This window comes from Rhinatrema bivittatum, chromosome 2 (assembly GCF_901001135.1).
Source record: "Rhinatrema bivittatum chromosome 2, aRhiBiv1.1, whole genome shotgun sequence".
In the NCBI taxonomy this organism is placed as follows: Eukaryota; Metazoa; Chordata; class Amphibia; order Gymnophiona; family Rhinatrematidae; genus Rhinatrema; species Rhinatrema bivittatum.
Window position 1 is genome coordinate 90743654 of NC_042616.1, and position 19312 is coordinate 90762965.

General features: G+C 44.3%; 1 protein-coding gene across 4 annotated transcripts in view; it reads left to right on the top strand.

Annotated features, from left to right (window-relative positions):
• Positions 1–19312, top strand: part of GALNT11 (polypeptide N-acetylgalactosaminyltransferase 11) — a 181631-nt gene that overhangs the window by 137886 nt on the left and 24433 nt on the right. For all 4 annotated transcript variants that reach the window (XM_029588437.1, XM_029588438.1, XM_029588440.1 and 1 more), the window contains 2 exons: positions 3178–3282; positions 7387–7524. In XM_029588437.1, the coding sequence (XP_029444297.1) occupies positions 3178–3282; positions 7387–7524 (243 nt within the window). The remainder of the gene's footprint in view (positions 1–3177; positions 3283–7386; positions 7525–19312) is intronic.

A 19312-nucleotide genomic window follows, 5' to 3' on the forward strand; every position in this document is an offset into this window, starting at 1 on the left:
ACTCCTTGTGACCTTGAGCTTCAGGCACAAACTTAGATTGTGAGCTCTCTTGGGACAGGGAAATTCCTACAGTAGCTGTTTGTATTCTGCTTTGAAGTGTCTAAAAAGCAGAATATAAATTAAATAAGTAAATACAAATAAATAACATAGAAAAAATGGAAGCGGGGCACTTTAAGAAAAGAACATTTAAAACCACTGAAATGAGAGAGAAAATAGAACTTCCATTCATATCAGTATGACCCTTCAGCAAAGGTAGAAGTCAAAGACATCCATAAGATTACAAATGGGATGTTGCTGCTGGTATCAGATTTTAGTCTTTCAGATATTGATTAGGGCATCCCAGGTACAGAAAGCTAGAAATAAGATCTTAGACTGTCTCTATGTAAGTGATTCTTCAGGCAACAGAAACCTACAGAGGAGAATATTGTACATGATACAATACCACAAAGCTTACTGTGCATCCAGAATGAATGAATTTCTTATTGATTCTGAACCCTTTCAGCCTCTTACCCTGACTACTTGTTTAAGAAGTCCTTTTCACAGGAATACACTTGCATCTTATGCTTTATGATACCTCTGTTGTAATAGAAAATCTCTCATCTGCTTTCCCCCTTCAGTCCTTAGGACTCACCTAACCAGTGTGGCTTAGATATCCACAATGAATTTGCAGGAAATATATTTGCAAGCACTGCCATCATTGTACACATGCATATCTTATGTATATTCATTGTAGATATCCTAAAAACCAGACTAACCAGATAGGTCCCAAGGACTGGGCTGCAAACTACTGCTTTAGGTTGTATACACTAACTTGATTAGTCTCTCATGTGGACCTCTGAGTCTGTTCATTATTGTCTGCCCATTTGGGTAAAGCATGTATCTTGTAAAATCAGCGCATCATGCTGTGTATGACAGTTTCATGCCTTTTGCAAAAATGACAGTATAACTGTTTGTGCCATCCTTGATTAAAAATATTAAATAAGTGATATCAGCACAAACACTAGAAACATAGAATGTGACAGCAACTAAGGACTAACCAACTGATCACAGATTGAAAACAAATTTAAGAAAGTAATTTTCTAGTTGTGTACAATTAAGCTGTGGGATTTATGGCCAGAGGATGTAGTCAAAGCTAGTAGTGAGGCTGGATTAAAAAAAAAATTTGGATAAATTTCTGGAGGACAGGTCCAATAGCAATTGTAAACCAAGTAGACTTGGGGGATCACCACCTATTGCTTATGGGAGTGAGCAACAAGGAATGGATCTTCCTATTGAGATCTGATGAGTATTTCTAATTGATCCAGATTGGACACTTTCTGACACGGGAGGCTGGCCTGGATGTAACGTCTGAACCAGCATGACTCTTATGTTCTTTGCTGCCCATGTTACTTTCTATTGCAGTTGGCTTACTCCCCCACTGCTCTTTGGTTTTCACTTCTCCGTACTTACCCCTTGCTTTCTTGTTACTGTTGTTTTTGCCTTCGCTGGTAGACTGTTCCAGTCAGTCACTACCCCTTCTGTGATGAAAAATTATCTATTATTATTCTGGAGTCTACCCCATTGGATCCTCATACCATCACCTTTTGTTTTAGAATTTCCTTTCCACTGAACAAATGTTATTTTTGAGGTATTTATTTTTATCATCTCACTTCTTTCCTCTATAGTATACATATTTAGATTTTTGAATCTCATTTCATTAGACTTCTGGTGCTGACTCTGCAACATTTTGGTGTATCTTATGTAGATTGTTTCTATTTTGTCTATGGATCAGGACCCCAAAATGGGGTCACAGAACCTTCAGCTGGAGTCATGGTGCACTCTTCAGGCACCAGCTGCTGCTGGTGCATTCTTCAGGCACCAGCAGCAGCATCAGTAGTGGAAGTCTGTGATGGGTCCATTAACTAGCACATGTTCGCAGGCTCCTCAGTTGCCCTGCCCTTGCAAAGTTTCTGTGCGAACAGAAGATCTGCATGAAGAGAGACTGAAACCACTGCAGGGCCTGTAAGCTTGCACTGGCCCACTAATGCTGCTGCTGCTTGCAAATCAATGCCAAGCTTGGGACCAGCCAAGAGGGGAGGGGAGGGCAAAGTGTGCATGGATTGTTAGAGATTTCCACTACTATTCTCCTCTCACCCACCACTGATCCTGCCTAAGTAAAACATGTTGCCCCTCATCAGCCTGCCCCCTTTCCCACCAGTTGTCATCTACCTTTGGCCTGGGGCCCAAAGGAAAATGTTGCCACTGATCCTTGCATCTGACGAAGTAGACTCTGTCTTCGAAAGCTCATGCTTTAATAAATTAATTAGTCTATAAGATACCTCTCGACTCCTGATTTTTTTGCTACACCAGACAAACACAGCTATCCATCTGAAGATTTGATCCTTGCCAGGTGGCTGTTTCGAAGGGAGGGATCAGTTGCAAGAGGGATTTTGGCATTGTATCAGGTGGAGAGGGATTGGATGAGAAAGAGATGACAGAAGATTGACTGGGGGGTGTAACAAAAGAGCTTGGAGGGTAAGAGAAGAGAAAGGGGATGGAGTGAAAGGGAGGGAATGACAAAGAATTAATTGGGGTTATAAGAATAGCTTGAAGTGAGAGGATCAACTGAGGGGATGGTCTAGGGAGGTGGGAGTAGCTGGATGATTTAAAAGGAGATCAGCTGAAGTGATGGAGGTTGAGAGAGTGGTGACCACTGGAGGGGAGGTGATTGCAAGGAGGTCCTCTGGAGGGGTAAATGTTGAGAGAGGATCAACTGGAGAGAGTGGATGTTGAGAGAAAGGAATAGATAGAGTGTGAGAAGGATGAGAGTGAAATGAATGATAGAGGGGATGCACTCCTGACATTTTATTTTGATCATCCTCTGTGGTCATGTGAATTTTCAAATGCTAAAATGGGGTCATATTGGATAAAAATTTGGGAAGTTTTGGCCTATATTCTTGGAAGTACAGCCCCCAGAATTGGACATGCTATTCTAGGTAAAATCTCGCTAATGATCTGTGGTATTATCTCCTTTGTTCTGTTAGTAATGCCTTGTTGGACTGTTCTCAGCCCTGATAGATATGATCCCTGAGGTCTCTCTTGTATTGTCATGTGCTATTCCCTTAGATTCTGCACTCCAAATGCATGACTCTGCACTTTTTGTCATTTATTCTTAACCACTTCATTTTTCATTTCCAGCTCTTCAATCTGCAAACAAATAAATGTCTAAGCGCCCAAGGTCACCCGAGTCAGAAAGGAGGACTAGTTGTAGTTAAGGATTGTGACGTAAATGATCCAAATCAGGTGGGTAATATGAAAGCATTTTTTTCACAGGTTTTACCCTTTTCACACTGAATAAGACTGTATGGAAGTACATAAGCAGTTGACTAAGTACATCAATATGGAACATTGATATTCTCCTTTTAGCTTTTGTTTTAGGGCATTAGTACCAGGTAATTAGTCCACATCCCCAGCTGTTGGGACCTACTTTTCCAGACTGAGTAATAAAGCAGCACAGTAATCAATCTGTATCCTTCACTGTTTGGGTTTATTTGAGTATTAGTAAAGAACACTTGTATTAATTTTGTTTCAAATATACCAGTCCTGTGGCAGAAGACTGCTTACTTCCTCTCCTCTACTGTGTTTTCAAGATATCAGGTGTGATGCATGAAAACAACTTAGCAGTGTCTGCTGGGAAAGAGGTCATAGGCAATAGTAGGTTCTCTGGTAGGTACTGCCACTTTAGCATAGCTTTTTATGTCATAGCTTGAATATTATTTGTCTTAAGGGGTCCCTCCTCTAACTTTTCTTATTCCGCGGTACTCCGGTAAGTTTTTACCTGTTTTCCCTCGGTTATCATCTAGTTTGGCCCTCGCGGCCTACTGGCCGTCGACTGTACCGCAGTTCGATTTTTTTCCATGGCTATGGCGTAGGGGTTTCGTCGGTGCCTGGACTGTACCTGCACCATGTCTATCACAGACCCCCATAAAGTCTGTGTAATGTGTCTAGGATGCGAGCATGATGTCTTGACCTGCACCAAATGTGCCCTAATGACACCGAAGGGTCGCAAGGCCAGAATGGAGAAGATGGAACTTCTCTTCCATGCTCAAACCCCGACTCCGTCCATTGCATCGACGTCGTCAGAACCAGCACTGTCAACTTCACACCAGCATCGACCACTGGCCGGTGACCGACCGGCATCGTCTACTTCTCGGCCATCAACACCCTCTATTCCCCCTCAGGATTGAGGGGATCACAGGGAGAAACATTGCCATCGACACCGTAAGACTCGGACCAACGAGGGAGCGAAATCATCGACCTCGCCATCGTCCGAGCCGCTGTTGAAAAAACCCCGTCCAGGAAAGGTACCGATCATTCCTGCGACCGAGGCAACCCTGACCTGATAGGGGATTGGGAGCCCCGACTCAGTCTTTAACGGTGGTCCCTCCGGCTATGCCTCTGCCTCCTTCTTCTGTTCTGGAGCTGGGGCTGCTTGCTCCAGGTTTCCGAGAAGAACTGGACCGGATGGTTCAGGAGGCCATCGACAAGGCGATGCAACCTCTTCAGGTTCCTCCGACACCGGCACCGCCTCTGGAACCGATCATCGACCCGTTCCTGCAGCGCTGGCACCGCTGCTATCCAGGATGGAAGCGCTTATGGCCGCTTTTCCACCAATGGATCCCGGGTCTCCGATGCCCTCCCCACTAACAGCATCATCGGGAGGAGAAACACCGTTTCGCATCCTTCCATCGGGAGTTCGGCCTCAGTCATCGATGCCAATACGTCCCTCGCCACCGAGCTAGCCATCGGTGCAGATACGTCCATCGGTGCTACCAAGTCATCCATCGATGCCTTCGATGCCATCATCGGTGCCTCTGATAATTCCTCAGATTCCTTCGGAGCCTAGAACCGGTCCTTCAGGTATCCAACCACCCTGTCCCCCTCTAGTTCCTAGAGGGACGGGTGTGGATCCTTATGATACCTGGGGTGATGATACCTCAACAGACACCGATGATTTACCTTCACCACCTGAGAAGAAAGTGTTCTCCCCCAGAGGACCTTTCCTTTATAAATTTTGTGAAGGAAATGTCTGAATTGGTTCCCTTCCGATTACAGACTGTACAGGATGATAGGCACCAGATGATGGAGTTGCTCCAATTCCTGGATGCCCCTAAGGTAATCACCTCTATTGCCATTCATCAGGTCCTTCTCGATCTCCTCAAGAAGAACTGGGAACATCCTGGATCAATTGCTCCAGTACACAGGAAAGCTGACACTATCTATTTGGTACAGTCAGCCTCAGGTTTTCAAAAATCACAGCTTGATCACCACTTGGTTGTGGTAGAGTCTGCACAAAAGAGGGCAAAAAGGTCAAAGCCTCACTCTTCTGTTCCTCCGGGAAAGGAACAGAAGTTTCTAGATAACATTGGTCGCCGAGTATTCCAAGGAGCCATGCTCATCTCCCGAATTGCCACTTATCAGCTTTACATGACCCAATAGAACGGAGTCATTTTCAAGCAGATACAGGATTTCTCAGACTCCCTGCCTCAGCAATTTCAAGAACAATTACAAACCCTAGTAAACAAGGGTTTTGAGGCAGGCAAGCATGAGATTACAAAAAAAGAAGGATCAATAAACACCAGGAAATCTTTATTGAGCACAAAACAGAATAAAAGCCCGACTCTGGCCGAGTTTCGCTCGTAGAGCGGCTTCAGGGGCTAGCAAAAACAAGACAATTGCGAAGACATGTAAATACATAGAAATACAAATAAAAACATTTAAAAACATATACACACCACACATAAATAAATAATATGAAATATAATAAAAACAAACTTAAGACAACCATGCATCATTCAACCATGGTTAAAAATTTTAAATAAATTATGTGCAAAGATTGTGTTCCCATTAAAGCATGCCTAAAAATATTTAAAAAAATATTTTAAAATTGTGTAGGTTATCTAACCCATTGGTGCTATATATCAAAAATAGGTGCTGCAGAAAAATTTACCTATGTATTCTATTGTAGATAATAAGTCTCCATGTGTCTGGTGAGATTTGTCAGTGTGCTGAAAGACCAGACATAATTAACATAAGACACATTCCACTAGTATGGAAACAAAGTTTCTTTAGACATCTTGTGCTTCTACCATGTGACAGGGTCGACCAATAGCACCGGTAGCCCCTGTGACATAGTAAGGGTAAAGGTTATCGGCGCCATTTTGAATACCGGCAGCCGACGGCGTGAGTGCAGTAGATGGCTCCCGGACCCCCGCTGGACCACCAGGGAGTTTTGGCAAGTCTTGGGGGGGGTCAGGAGGGTGGGGGGGGTTTGTTTAAATTCGCTCCTTTAGACGGCCGAATAATTCGGTCAAGATTCGTTGTATTCGTGGGAAATCGCGATATGTTTCGCGACGCAACAAATACAACGAATATGGCCCTATACGTTGCGGATTGCCAATCCGTTGCAAACGAATGCACACCCCTACTAACCTTTGATACAGTTCAGCATTCCACAGGGCCTGCAGGTCTGATTAGTCCCAGCTTTATTATATGGCTTTTGTCTCCTCCTGCCTCTTCACTGCCAATAATAGGTATATTTTCAAAAGGACCCCTCAAAACACCCTCATAGTCAGCTGTAGCTGAGGATACTTCAGAGATAGTATTCACAGCCTCATGGGGGCAAGTGTGTGGCAGTGTTCATGCAATAGTGAGACCTATTGGCCAGATTTAGGGTCCATGATTGAAAAGTTCTGTAATGTGATCCAGTGCATGGCTTCTGCCTAAGGATTGTCATAATGACTGAGTTAGGTGAGTTGCGATATAAAATAGGGGAAAATTTCCCTGGGTCATTGCAAATGAAGTCCTATGGCACCTGATCCCAGTTCTGCCACCCCAAAAAAAAAAAAAGCCTAACTTGTATTTTAGGGGATTTTAGTGGACACATCTTTTTCCTTTGTCTTGTATCTCTTATTTAGGAAAGCAGAAAATAATCCATAATCGTTTGGCATATGTTCAGCTTAATAAGAATGCATATGTATAGTTTTGCCAGACATTAATGGGGAAACTACTCCCTTCAGTGGTGTCCCAGGTTAAAAATAATTGTTTGAAGGTTCTCCTTGGTATGGAATTAGACTGCTATTAATCAGAAGTGGGCAGGTAAGATTTTTAGAAAACTCAGAAATTATGCATTTTGGGTAAACAATGAATGTAATACATATTCATGAACTCTTACTCATGCTTCATATGCAGTGATGTGAATATAGGCCAGGCTTGATTTGTTAAAATTCTCTTTATTGAACATTTTACTACTGTTTTTATAATGTGTTCTCTTATACAAATTAGCCCAAATTTATCAACCATTTCATATTCTATGCCTCAGTTTTCTTACCTTTTGTACCTTTTTAGATATGGAGTTACAATGAAGATCATGAGCTGATTTTAAGTAACCTCCTTTGTTTGGATATGTCAGAAACACGTTCATCAGATCCACCTCGACTGATGAAATGCCATGGGTCTGGAGGGTCACAGCAGTGGTTATTTGGAGTGAGTAGTTCACTTCGTAATCTACTTTGACTAGTACTGTAATTTGAAAATTATTTTTAAAGGTTTACATCCATGGCTTCATAAGAGATACTTCATTGCATACATTTTTATTCTCCTAGAACAAGCAGGATGATAGTCCTCACAAGTGGGTGATATCATCAGATGGAGACTGGCACGGAAAATTTGGCCAAAGTTTCTAAAAACTTTGACTGGCACACTGAGCATACCCAGCATGCCACTATCCTCGCGTCCATGCGGGGTTCCTCGTTAGTCTCTTCTTTTCCACGGAGCTGTTGTTTCGCGATGTGGAGCTCGCCCTGTTTGTTTTTTTTGGATCACCCATATGTGAGGACTAACATCCTGCTTTCCTAGGAGAACACCTGTTTCAGGTAAGCAACTCTGTTTTATTGCATGTTGGGCCATGTTATATCCAATTTCCTTAATATTTTTATATAAAGAAGTATGATTGCTGTTAATCCATTGAATGCACAGAAATAAAGGTTTTGAAACAAAAATGTTATCTTTTCATTGGACTAAATTAATACATTTCTTTTTCCCATTCTCTTCAGATCTGAGGTCGGGAATGATAGCTTCGAAAAACTAATCAAGTAATGTTTTAAGTTAGTCCAATAGGAATGCATTACTTACATTTTTTTTAAGTAATCTTTGGGCTGAGCATGAACAACTCGTATTTATTTATTTATTTTTTTACTTTATTAATTTTCAAAGTTTACATGTCAGGTAACCTTGATGCAAAAAAAATTGTGAATAATTATACAGAAAGATCAAACAAGGAAAATATAATAGAAAAAGAAAAAAATGTATAATCTTCACTTTAAACCTCATAGAGGGAAACAGAGGAAATTTTCTACGACAAGATAATATTTAAAAGAATCCTGGTTTTATCTGTTAGGAACTGGTACCCCAAATAGACTGAGGTGGATTTCTGTTTTGGAGAAAGGCTTGTAATTGTTCTGGTTCAAAAAAACCAAATCTAGCACCAATGAACTTAATCAAACACCTACAAGGAAATTTTAAAACAAAAGTTGCCCCAAGGTCAATCACTCTTTATCTTTTATCCAGAAAAAGCTTACATTTCTTCTGAGTCGATTTAGATACATTTGGAAATAGAGATATTTTCTAACAACTTGTATTTTAAAACCGGCAAATTACGTGTGTATGTGCGCATGCAACAGAATGCACAATAAAAAGGCCGGGTCAGGGACGTTCCAGGCAGGGCCAACATTTACATGCGTAAATCACGATTTTAAAACCAGCGAATACATCACCCATTGGGCTGTTTCCTGTGCATCTTTACTTCTGTTCTTGTTCAGTTGTATGTCTGAAAAAAACTGATCCTCGCCAAAAACTGACAGGCTGAGGGGTCTGGAAACTGGGGGGGAATGCAGGCTGAAGAACCAGATGGGTCTTGATGACCAAGATAGTCTGAGCAAACTGGTAAACTAAGTGGTCAAACTGGTTATTTCCTTCACGCGTACATGTTTTAAAGTTTGCTCACTTGCGCATGTAAAAGCCAAAAAGTCCTAAGGAAAGATAGGGCAAAGAATGTTTCCTCACGTAACCGCTTAAAATTAAGAGTACAAATACGCACGTTAAATTTTTTTAAAATAATATGTGCGTACTTGTGTGGGCGATTTAAAATTCCAGCATATGTAGGTGCATGCGTACTCATTTTAAAATTATTGTCCTTACTTGTGAACATTTCTGTATAAAATTCATTCTCACAGGACAAGCAGGATGGTAGTCCTCACATATGGGTGACATCATAGGATGGAGCCCAATCACGGAACACTTTTGTCAAAGTTTCTAGAACTTTGACTGGCCCCTACTGGGCATGCCCAGCATGGCACTAACCCTGCAGCCAGCAAGGATCCCCCCCCTTCAGTCTTTTTTCCGCACAGCAGTAGCTACGCAGTTAAGGAGCTCCACAGAGATTCCTGACAGGAATTTTCCTCACGGAATTATTAAAAACATTTAGACCCCACAGGGGTCCCTCCTTCAAATTTTTGACTCCGCGGTACTCTGGTAAGTTTTTACGCCCCGACAAGCACGCCTTGACATAACCAGAAAAAGAGCTTTCTCTATATCAGGTCCTATTCTTTGGAATGCTTTACTGATTCATTAAGATCCCTTTCCAATCCAAAACAATTTTAAAAATCTTTAAAAACACGCCGTTTTCAAATCGCATTCAAAATTACACCTACAAAATAATCATTCAACCCCTCTTCCTCAAATTAACATATGGCACCTTACTATTATTAATATTATTAAGTAAAAATGTCGTATTTTTCATTAATTATTGTTTTTAATTTTTAATTTAGTATATTTCTGTAATTTTAATAGTTTTTATTTTATTTTTAATCTTTTTATTTTTTATTGAAATATTGTACACTGTTTTGATTAAACTATGTTTGTAAAAGTGGTATATAAACATTTTTAAATAAATAAATACATCTTTACCCGACCAGCTTCAGGATCTACTTAATGCCCTGGCTCAGAAGGGTCTAGACGCTGGCAAACACGAGGTCTGCGCTGCCTATGATATTTTTGACACTGCCTCTAGGGTGTCTGCAGCAGGAATTAGTGCACGAAGGTGGGCCTGGCTAAAGTCCTCTGACTTGATATCAGAGATACAGGACCGATTGGTTGACCTGCCCTGTCCTGGAGATAATCTCTTTGGGGACAAAATTCAGGAGACTGTAGCATAGCTCAAAGACCATCTCAAGACATTACGCCAGCTTTCGTCCGTGCCTACTGATTTCCTGTCCACCTCTAAAAGGACATTCTGAAGAGACTCTAAGCGGCCGTCCTTCAAGCCATGGAGATGTTATCCTCCTTCTACTCGAGGTTGCCCCTTCAGACCTTACCAAAAAGGTCAAACCAGACAATCCCGGCCTCAGAAGACTCAGCCAGCCCCTCCACCAGGCCCAGCCGCTGGATTTTGACTCCTCGCTGGAGAGCATAAGCCAACCTCTTCTACCATCCGTACCTGTCGGCGGTCGGTTGCGCCACTTCACCAATATATGGCACACGATCAGTTCGGATCAATGGGTACTTGCTGTACTGACCCAAGGCTACCACCTCAACTTCCTATCTGTACCAGCAGACTCCCCACCTCAGCTGACGTGGGGATCATCCAACCACTCCTCTCTTCTGGAGGATGAGGTTTCAACCCTCCTGAAATCCTGAGCAATAGAACCAGTGCCCCTCTCCCAGCAGGGGCAGGGGTTCTATTCCAGGTATTTCCTCATCCCAAAAAAGTCGGGGGCATTCGTCCAATACTGGACCTGTGTGCCTATCTGCAGAGGAAAAAGTTCAGGATGGTGACCTTGGATTCTCTACTGCCTCTTCTACAAAGAGGAGATTGGCTTTGCTCTCTGGAGCTTCAGGATGCGTATAAACACATCTCAATCACTCCGTCTCACCGCAAATTCCTTCGATTCCTGGTCGGTCCCCGACACTTTCAGTACCGGGTACTGCCGTTCGGCCTAGCATCTGCTCCTCGAGGCTTTACTAAGTGCCTCGTAGTAGTAGCGGCCCACCTGAGATGTCAGGGCATCCATGTCTACCCTTATCTCGACGATTGGCTGATAAGGGCTCCAACTCAAAGGGATGCACCAGCCTCCTTTACATCTAACTATCCATACGTTGCTGTCTCTCGGGTTTCTGATCAACTACCCCAAGTCCAGCCTAGTTCCATCTCAAACCCTATCCTTCATAGGAGCTGACCTGAACACCAATCAGGTAAAAGCATTCCTCACTCAGGATCGAGCTCGAACTCTCATATGCCTCAACAGCTCGTCACTTCCTCATTTTGGTGGGACACATGGCATTCACTGTACATGTCACTCCAATGACACGCCTTGCCATGAAAGTCATCAGTGGACTCAGGCTTACCATCCAATGTCCAGATTTGTCCACGTTACCAAGCAGCTCCGCATGTCGCTAGCCTGGTGGATGCAGCTAACCAACCTCCGTCAAGGCCTTCCCTTTCAGGTTCCAGAACCTCAAATTATCCTAACGACAGATGCCTCCAATCTAGGTTGGGGTGCTCATGTCAACAGCCTACAGACTCACAGAGGAAGCAAGCATCAGATTAATTTCCTGGAACTTTGAGCAATCAGATATGCCCTCAGAGACTTTCAGGATTGCCTCTCAAACAAGACCATCCTGATTCAAACCGACAACCAGGTAGCGATGTGGTACACCAATAAGCAAGGGGGAACGGGCTCCTACCTTCTGTGTCAGGAAGCTACACAGATATGGGTGTGGGCTCTTTCCCACTCAATGTACCTCAGAGCGCCCTATTTGACGGGCATGGACAATGTTCTAGCGGACCAGTGTAGTCGAAACTTCCATCCGCACGAATGATCTCTGAACTCCACAGTAGCAAACACAATCTTCCAACGTTGGGGGTATCCACATATAGACCTCTTTGCGTCCATTCACAACCGCAATGTAGAGAACCTTCTGCTCCCTCACTCGCAGCCGCCACTCACAGCCGAGAGATGCTTTCACTCTCTAGTGGTCCAGTGGTCTCCTCTACTCGTACCCTCCACTTCCACTCATATCGAAGACTCTCGTGAAGATACGAAGAGCAAGGGCTTAATGATTCTGATAGCCCCTCATTGACTTAGCCCCTCACTGGATTGGGAACCATCAGTTCACCGGCGCATCCCTCTAGGGAAGGATCCGCTTCTGATAACTCAGAACAACGGGTGCCTACACCACCCCAACCTTCAAGCCTTGTCGCTGACGGCCTGGATGTTGAAAGGTTAATTCTTCAATCCCTTAACCTTTCAGAGTCGGTATCCCGAGTCCTGGTAGCTTCACAAAAGCCTTCCACGAGACTGCCTTATCGTTCTAAGTGGAAAAGGTTTATGGTCTTGTGCACGTCCATGTCCATAGACCCCTTCACTTGTCCCACCGTGAAGTTTCTGGACTATCTCTGGCACCTGTCCAAGTCAGGCCTGAAAACTTCTTCTATAAAGGTACATGTCAGTGCGGTAGCCGCTTTCCACAATGGCGTGGGAGATGTCTCTATTTCGACACAGCCCTTAGTCACATGCTTCATGAGAGGTTTGCTCCACCTGAAATCTCCATTGCGTCCTCCGGCCCCTGCTTGGGACCTCAATGTGGACTTAGGACGGCTCATGAAACCTCCGTTTGAGCCTTTCCACTCCTGTGATCTCTGCTATCTCACTTGGAAAGTGATTTTCCTTCTTGCTATCACATCTGCTCGCAGAGTTAGTGAATTACAGGCATTAGTCACCTACCTGCCTTACACTAAAATTCTCCATTACAGAGTGGTCCTCCGTACACACCCTAAGTTTTTACCAAAGGTAGTGTCGGAATTTCTTGTTAATCAATCCATCATCTTACCTACTATCTTTCCAAGGCCCCATTCAAACCCAGGAGAAAAAGCTCTACATTCCCTGGACTGCACACGTGCCCTAGCCTTTTATCTAGAGCGCATGTCAGCCCATAGGAAGTCCACTCAATTATTTGTTTCTTTCGATACCATCAAATCCTTTCCTCTTGGTTGGTGGACTATATCTCCTTTTGCTACCAGCAAGCAGGCATTCCGCTACAACACCGTGTGAAAGCACACTCTGTTAAGGGCCGTGGCAACCTCAGTGGCACACCTTCGTACGGTGCCATTTATTGATATTTGTAAAGCTGTGACCTGGAGCTCACTCTATATCGTCACAGCCCATTATGGTAACCCTCCGCTACCCTCCCCCCCCCCCACCTTCCAACCCCCCTTCCAATCCCTCATTCCTACCCCCTCCCTCGGAATACCTTGTTACCCCAAAAAGCCAACTCTTATCAGTTCTTACCAGTTTTGACACGTTACTCCCCATGCTTAAGCTGTATCCAAGTTTTTCTCTCCGCCTGTTCTGTGTAAGACAACTTTGTCACTGTTTTTATGGTTGCAATGTAAACCGGAGTGATAATTAACTCTGTTATTTGAACTTCGGTATAGAAAAGTTATAAATAAATAAATAGATAAGGCTGGCAGGCAAGATTCCATTTTTGGCCAGTCTGTTCTACGCAACTTATTCTCAGCATAACTACCCAACATCCTACCAGCGACCCGTTCAGGATTTTCAGGATGCCCTACCACCCAAATTCACCCCTGTTGTTGTGCCTGTTGCATGTCTTTGGGTGCATTTGGTGCATTGCTTGGACATCCTCAGCTCGCTACTCACCCATATGTGAGGACTACCATCCTGCTTGTCCTGTGAGAAAGCAGAGTTGCTTACCTGTAACATGTGTTCTTACAGGACAGCAGGATGTTAGTCCTCATGAGATCCGCCCGCCACCCCGCAGAGTTGGGTTCGCTTGTGATTTATTTTATTTTTCGCACGTACTTCTTGCTATACACGAGACTGAAGGAGGACCCCTGCTGGATGCAGGGATAGTGCCATGCTGGGCATGCCCAGTAGGTGCCAGTCAAAGTTCTAGAAACTTTGACAAAAGTTTTCCGTGATTGGGCTCCATCCTGATGATGTCACCCATATGTGAGGACTAACATCCTGCTGTCCTGTGAGAACACCTGTTACAGGTAAGCAACTCTGCTTTCTTCAGCACCAAACTTTAAGTCAGGATTTTAGAGCATACAAAGGATTCAGTAGATGAGCTCAAGTGAAAGAATGCTGAAGCATCAACACTGTGGTGCATAGTATATGAGTAGAAGGGGTTAGACTTGGTAGAAATGTTCTGCTCTCAAATTGACCATATGAGGAAATTACTTCTGCTTGGGCTCAAGCTGCTTGGGATGTTTCCTGTACCATGTTTCATGGATTTAAGCTGTCCTGAATCATGTTTCATAGGACAGAGATAAGGGACATGCATTGGGTAGCTTTGGGCTTTTGCTTGTTCTGGAGCTAGTAGATCTGACTCATGGTCAGCTTCAGAATAGAGTGGATTGAAGACCTGGACATCTGGGATCAATTTGGCCTGGCATAATCAGCCTTACTGAACATGGAGCTTGTGGTGGTAGTTAATTCCTAACATTCTGTTTGCTTTTTTATTAGGAAAAGAATGGAGCATAAAATGGAGAGTATCATACCTCTGTATTGCTCCATGATGTGACCACACCTAGAGTACTGTGTGTAATTCTTGAGCATCGGTATATTAAAAGAATTTAAATAAATAAATAAATTCTACTCACGCCAACTCAAAAAAAGATATAGCAGAATTAGAAAAGGTGCAGAGAAACAGGACCAAAATGGTAAAGGGAGTGGAACGGCTCCCCTTTGAGGAAAGGCTAAAGCGATTAGGACTATTAAGCTTGGAGAAGAAACAGCTAAGGAGAGGAATGATAGAGGTCTGTAAAATCATGAGCATAGTGAACTACGTAAATGCAAATTAGTTGTTTACTCTTTCAAAAAAAATAGAGACTAGAGGACATGTCATGAATTTACTAAGTAGCGCATTTTAAACAAGTCAGATAAACTCTGGAATTCATTTCTGGAGGATGTGGTAAAAGCAGTTAGCATTGCAGGGTTTAAAAAGGGTTCATGGAAGAAAAGTACATAAATTGTTGTTCATCAAGTAGACTTTGGGGAAAGCCACTGCTTATCCCCTGGGCATAAGCAACATGAAATCTATCTACTACTTGGGATCCTTCCAGGTTCTTGAGACCTAGCTTGGCCACTGTTGGAGATAGGAAGCTGGGCTGACCAGTATGGTGGTTCCTATGTTGAGCTCTAATCACAGATTTCTTTCTAAAGGGAGCTTGTGGTCATAACTTTCTTGACCATTCCTCCTAAAGAAAAGGTTGTTCTCCACCTGAGGGCCTTTCCTTCCTTTGTTTAGAAGATGGCAAAAATAATTTCTTTCCATTTAGAGCAGTGATTATCCCATGAAGATATTGAATTCTTGCAGTTCAAGTCCACAAAAATGTTAGAGACAGTGCCATCCACCTTGTCCTGTACTCTGGTAGACTTGAATTTGGAGGACTATGTCAAAACTTCATAGTAATAGGATATTAGTGATATTTGTAACCATCCTCAGACTGGCCTTCATTGAAGAAATGCACATGGCTGCAATATGGAATACAGTTCACTTTTTCATTAAATACTTGTGTCGTTGTTGGCTTATGTTGGCACTTTAGGTTTGATTTCACAGGGCTTCAGGAGTTGTCTTCTGGATCATGCCCAATCTCCATCCTTCTAGGGTTCTTTTATGCTTCTTTTTATATATAGCATTATCTCACTATCTTTTTCTTAAAAACACACAAACACCACGTTTTCTCTTTGCATATAGTGTGTTCTCTTTGCCATTTGTATGTTTGGGGGGGGGGGGGGGTTGTTTTTGTTTTTACACAACAGCAACCCTTAGCTAAACCCATCAGTGGAGTACTATGAGGACTAGCTTCTCTTCAGATACATTTTCCTGATTTATTTAAAGCTTCAATGGCTGGCGTAGCTAAGTTTCTGAAAAATAATTTCCATGCTCGTTTCCATTGACAAACTGGCATAAATTAGCAATTATGGGTGATGTCAGCTGATGGTACCAAAACAAACTTGGAGCTCAGTAAAGGCTCTGCATGTGTGGGAGTTCAGCACTCAAATGCTACCTCATGAGCCCCTTTCTTCATCTGAACTACCATGCAGATTTGTTTAAGTTTTAACAGTTATTTTTCAAACTTTTCTCCTTGTTGCTTATATTCTTTTGGCATTACCTTGACAGCCCCTCAAACAGAACTTTTCATTTCTAAGATGTATGTAAAAGTTCAAGGTCAAGAATCCCATTCTTAGAGGCTGTATCCATAAAACCTGGATGTCCATCATGGATATGCATGCCGTCTGCTATTGCTGCCTGGGCCAGATCCATGACTCCTCTAATTGCTACAGCTGTGGTTGGATGGCTCCTACAGCAGTATTTCTCAACCTTTTTTTGGCCAGGACACACCTGTCAGATGGTTCTCACATGCATGCACTGGGCCTGACTGCCACACTTCTTCCTTCGCTGCAGGGATGGACTTCAGTTCCATCACGGCTTTATTCCAACGGGCCTTTTTCACCACTATTCAGATGGGCTGCTGTTGGGGTCGGGTTTCCTCTTCGCCGTCACGGGGATGAGCTCCAGTGGTGGTCTTGCTCCATTGTGGTCAGGTTTCCTCTTCACCGCCACAAGGATGGGCTCCCGTAGCAGCCTCACTCTGCTAGGGTCTGGTTTCCTCTTTTCTGCCATGGGGATGAGCTCCCATGGTGGCCTTGCTTCGCCAAAGTTGGGCTTCTTCGCTGCCTGGACACTGTCACTCCTCCCTGCCCCCCCCTCAAACTGTCCTACCCCTGGGCTACACTATGCCCCCTTCTTCCTGCCCCATTGGCCAATCAGAGGCTTCCTCCCTTCTTCCTTCTCCCACTGCAGGAAGAAGGGAGGCTGCTTCTGATTGACCTGGATGGGGGCAGGAAGAAGGGAGGTTTCCCATTGGCCCATGGAGGCAGGAAAAAGGGAGAAGAGAAGCATAACTGGGGCAGTGGGACACTGGGAGCCGCAACACACTGGTGTGTCATGACCCACCAGTTGAGAATTGCTGTCTCAGAGCATTACAGCATTGTGCCTGGAAGATGGAGGCTCTGAGTAGGGCACCTGTGAGTGACAGCCTTAATCCTCTGTGTGAGGCTGGACATTAGCGCTGTTTTTCATCTAGAAGCAAGGTAGCCTTGGGCTCTTGGCAAAGGAAGTCAAGATGGGAATCCTCTCCATTTCATTCCTGCAAGTACAGGAATGCTCTTCCACCCCCTGTGGGGCTGATTCCTGGATCTGCCTCATATCAGAGCTTGAATGTGGCATGGTAGCCAACAGCAGCTGATGAGGTGTGAAAAGGACACCAGAATGATGCCAGGGACTGTTATGCGCCAAACACGCTTATGGGGTTTTCTCCATGGGCACCAGACAAGAATACTTAGATTTTGTAGACAATATAATTTTTTATTGAGCAATATAAGTATTATCCCAGGACAAGCAGGATGCTAGTCTTCACATATGGGTGACATGAGTAATGGAGCCCTATGTACGGAAAACTTCTTTAAAAGTTTCTATGAAACTTTTGAATGGCACTGGAGTGCCTACTGAGCATGCCCAGCATGCTATGATATTCCCTGCCACAGGGGTCTCTCTTCAGTCTTCTTTTTTCCGCGAAGCTGTTAGCATCGCGGGTTAATAGGAGTCTTGAGGTGATTTTCACCTTGTACTAAAATTTATCAAAAATTGTTTGACCGCAGGGGTTTTTTTCAATTTATTACCAGGGGTAACTTTTTTGGTTATCGATTCCCGGCTGGGAGCGATAATTTCGGGGGTTTTTGCCGTCGACGGCCGTCCGGCGCCATGGCCTCCGGCTTCAAAAAGTGCCCAAATTGCACAAGAACAATGTCTATTACTGACCCGCATTTTGAATGTGTTCTTTGCCTAGGCAAAGACCACGATATTCAAAAGTGCAAATCTTGTGCTGAAATGACCAGTAAAGGTTGTCGTCTGAGGGCTGAGAAAATGGAACAACTTTTTTCCATTCAGCTCCTTCCACGGGCATCGACTTCAGCGCAGTCCTCTCCAACTGCTTCCGTTCGTCAGCTTCTACTTAAGAAAAAACAACCGGAGGCGGGAGATGCCTCGGCCTCTTCCCAGTCGATATCCTCAAAAGCATCGACTTCGGGCAGCGATAAGCAGAAGGAGAAGCATCGCCATCGGAGGCGACAAGATACGATGACCGAAGAGACGTCCACAGGTACGGCCTCTCCGGCTAAGAAAGCCCGAACGGAGAAAGAGGCTCCAAGGCCTACTGAAAGGCGTTCCCCACCGATATCGGTGCCGGGTTCCGAACCTCCTCAGGGCTCTGAGGAGGTGTCTGCATCGCCTCCACCGCCTCCCTCCACAGCTGCTCTGTTTTCACCAGCTGCGCGAGAGGAACTTGACTCCCTGATACGTCAAGCGGTGCAACAAGCGCTACGTGAGGCGATTCCACCATCGATGCCGGTGCCATCCCCATCGATGCCGATGCCATCACCATCCATGCCGGTGCCTTCACCATCGACGCCCATTCCATCGATTCCGAGGTCACCGACGATGCCAGCGGAACCGGAGTCTATTCCTTTCCCGGTAAAGTCACCGATGCCGCACACATCGAAACCGATTCCTTCCTCGGTGCCAGCGACACCAGCGCCGGTTCCTCCTAAGGATGTCACCGTGCTACATCCAGTCCTTAACAAACTGGACTCACTTTTGGATATCCTTATGAAGCAGATGCCTCGGGACCCGGTACCAGTACCGTGTGAAGTACCAAGCCGTTTACCATTGGACTCAGTCCCAGGCCCCTCAGGAGTACCACGACCTACTAGGCCTCGCTCGCCGACTCCATTGTATCCTCAAGAACCACATCAGGATACAGGAGACACCACCTCTGATTTTACTTCGGACGAAGAGATATTTTCAAATCCTTCTCCTCCAATAGACCATAGAAAATCTCCACCGGAAGACCTCTCATTTACTAACTTTGTTAGGGAAATGGCGGAGACTATACCTTTCGCAATCCAAACGGAGGTAGATGAGCGACAAAAGACTTTGGAGGTCCTCCAATTTGTGGACCCTCCCAAAGAACTATTGGCAATCCCAGTGCATGAGGTATTCCAAGATTTACAGCACAGAATATGGGAACACCCAAGTTCTGTATCATCCGTGAACAAGAGGGCTGACGCCACTTATCTGGTACAACCTGCTCCAGGATTCCAGAGATCTCAATTGCCTCATCAATCAG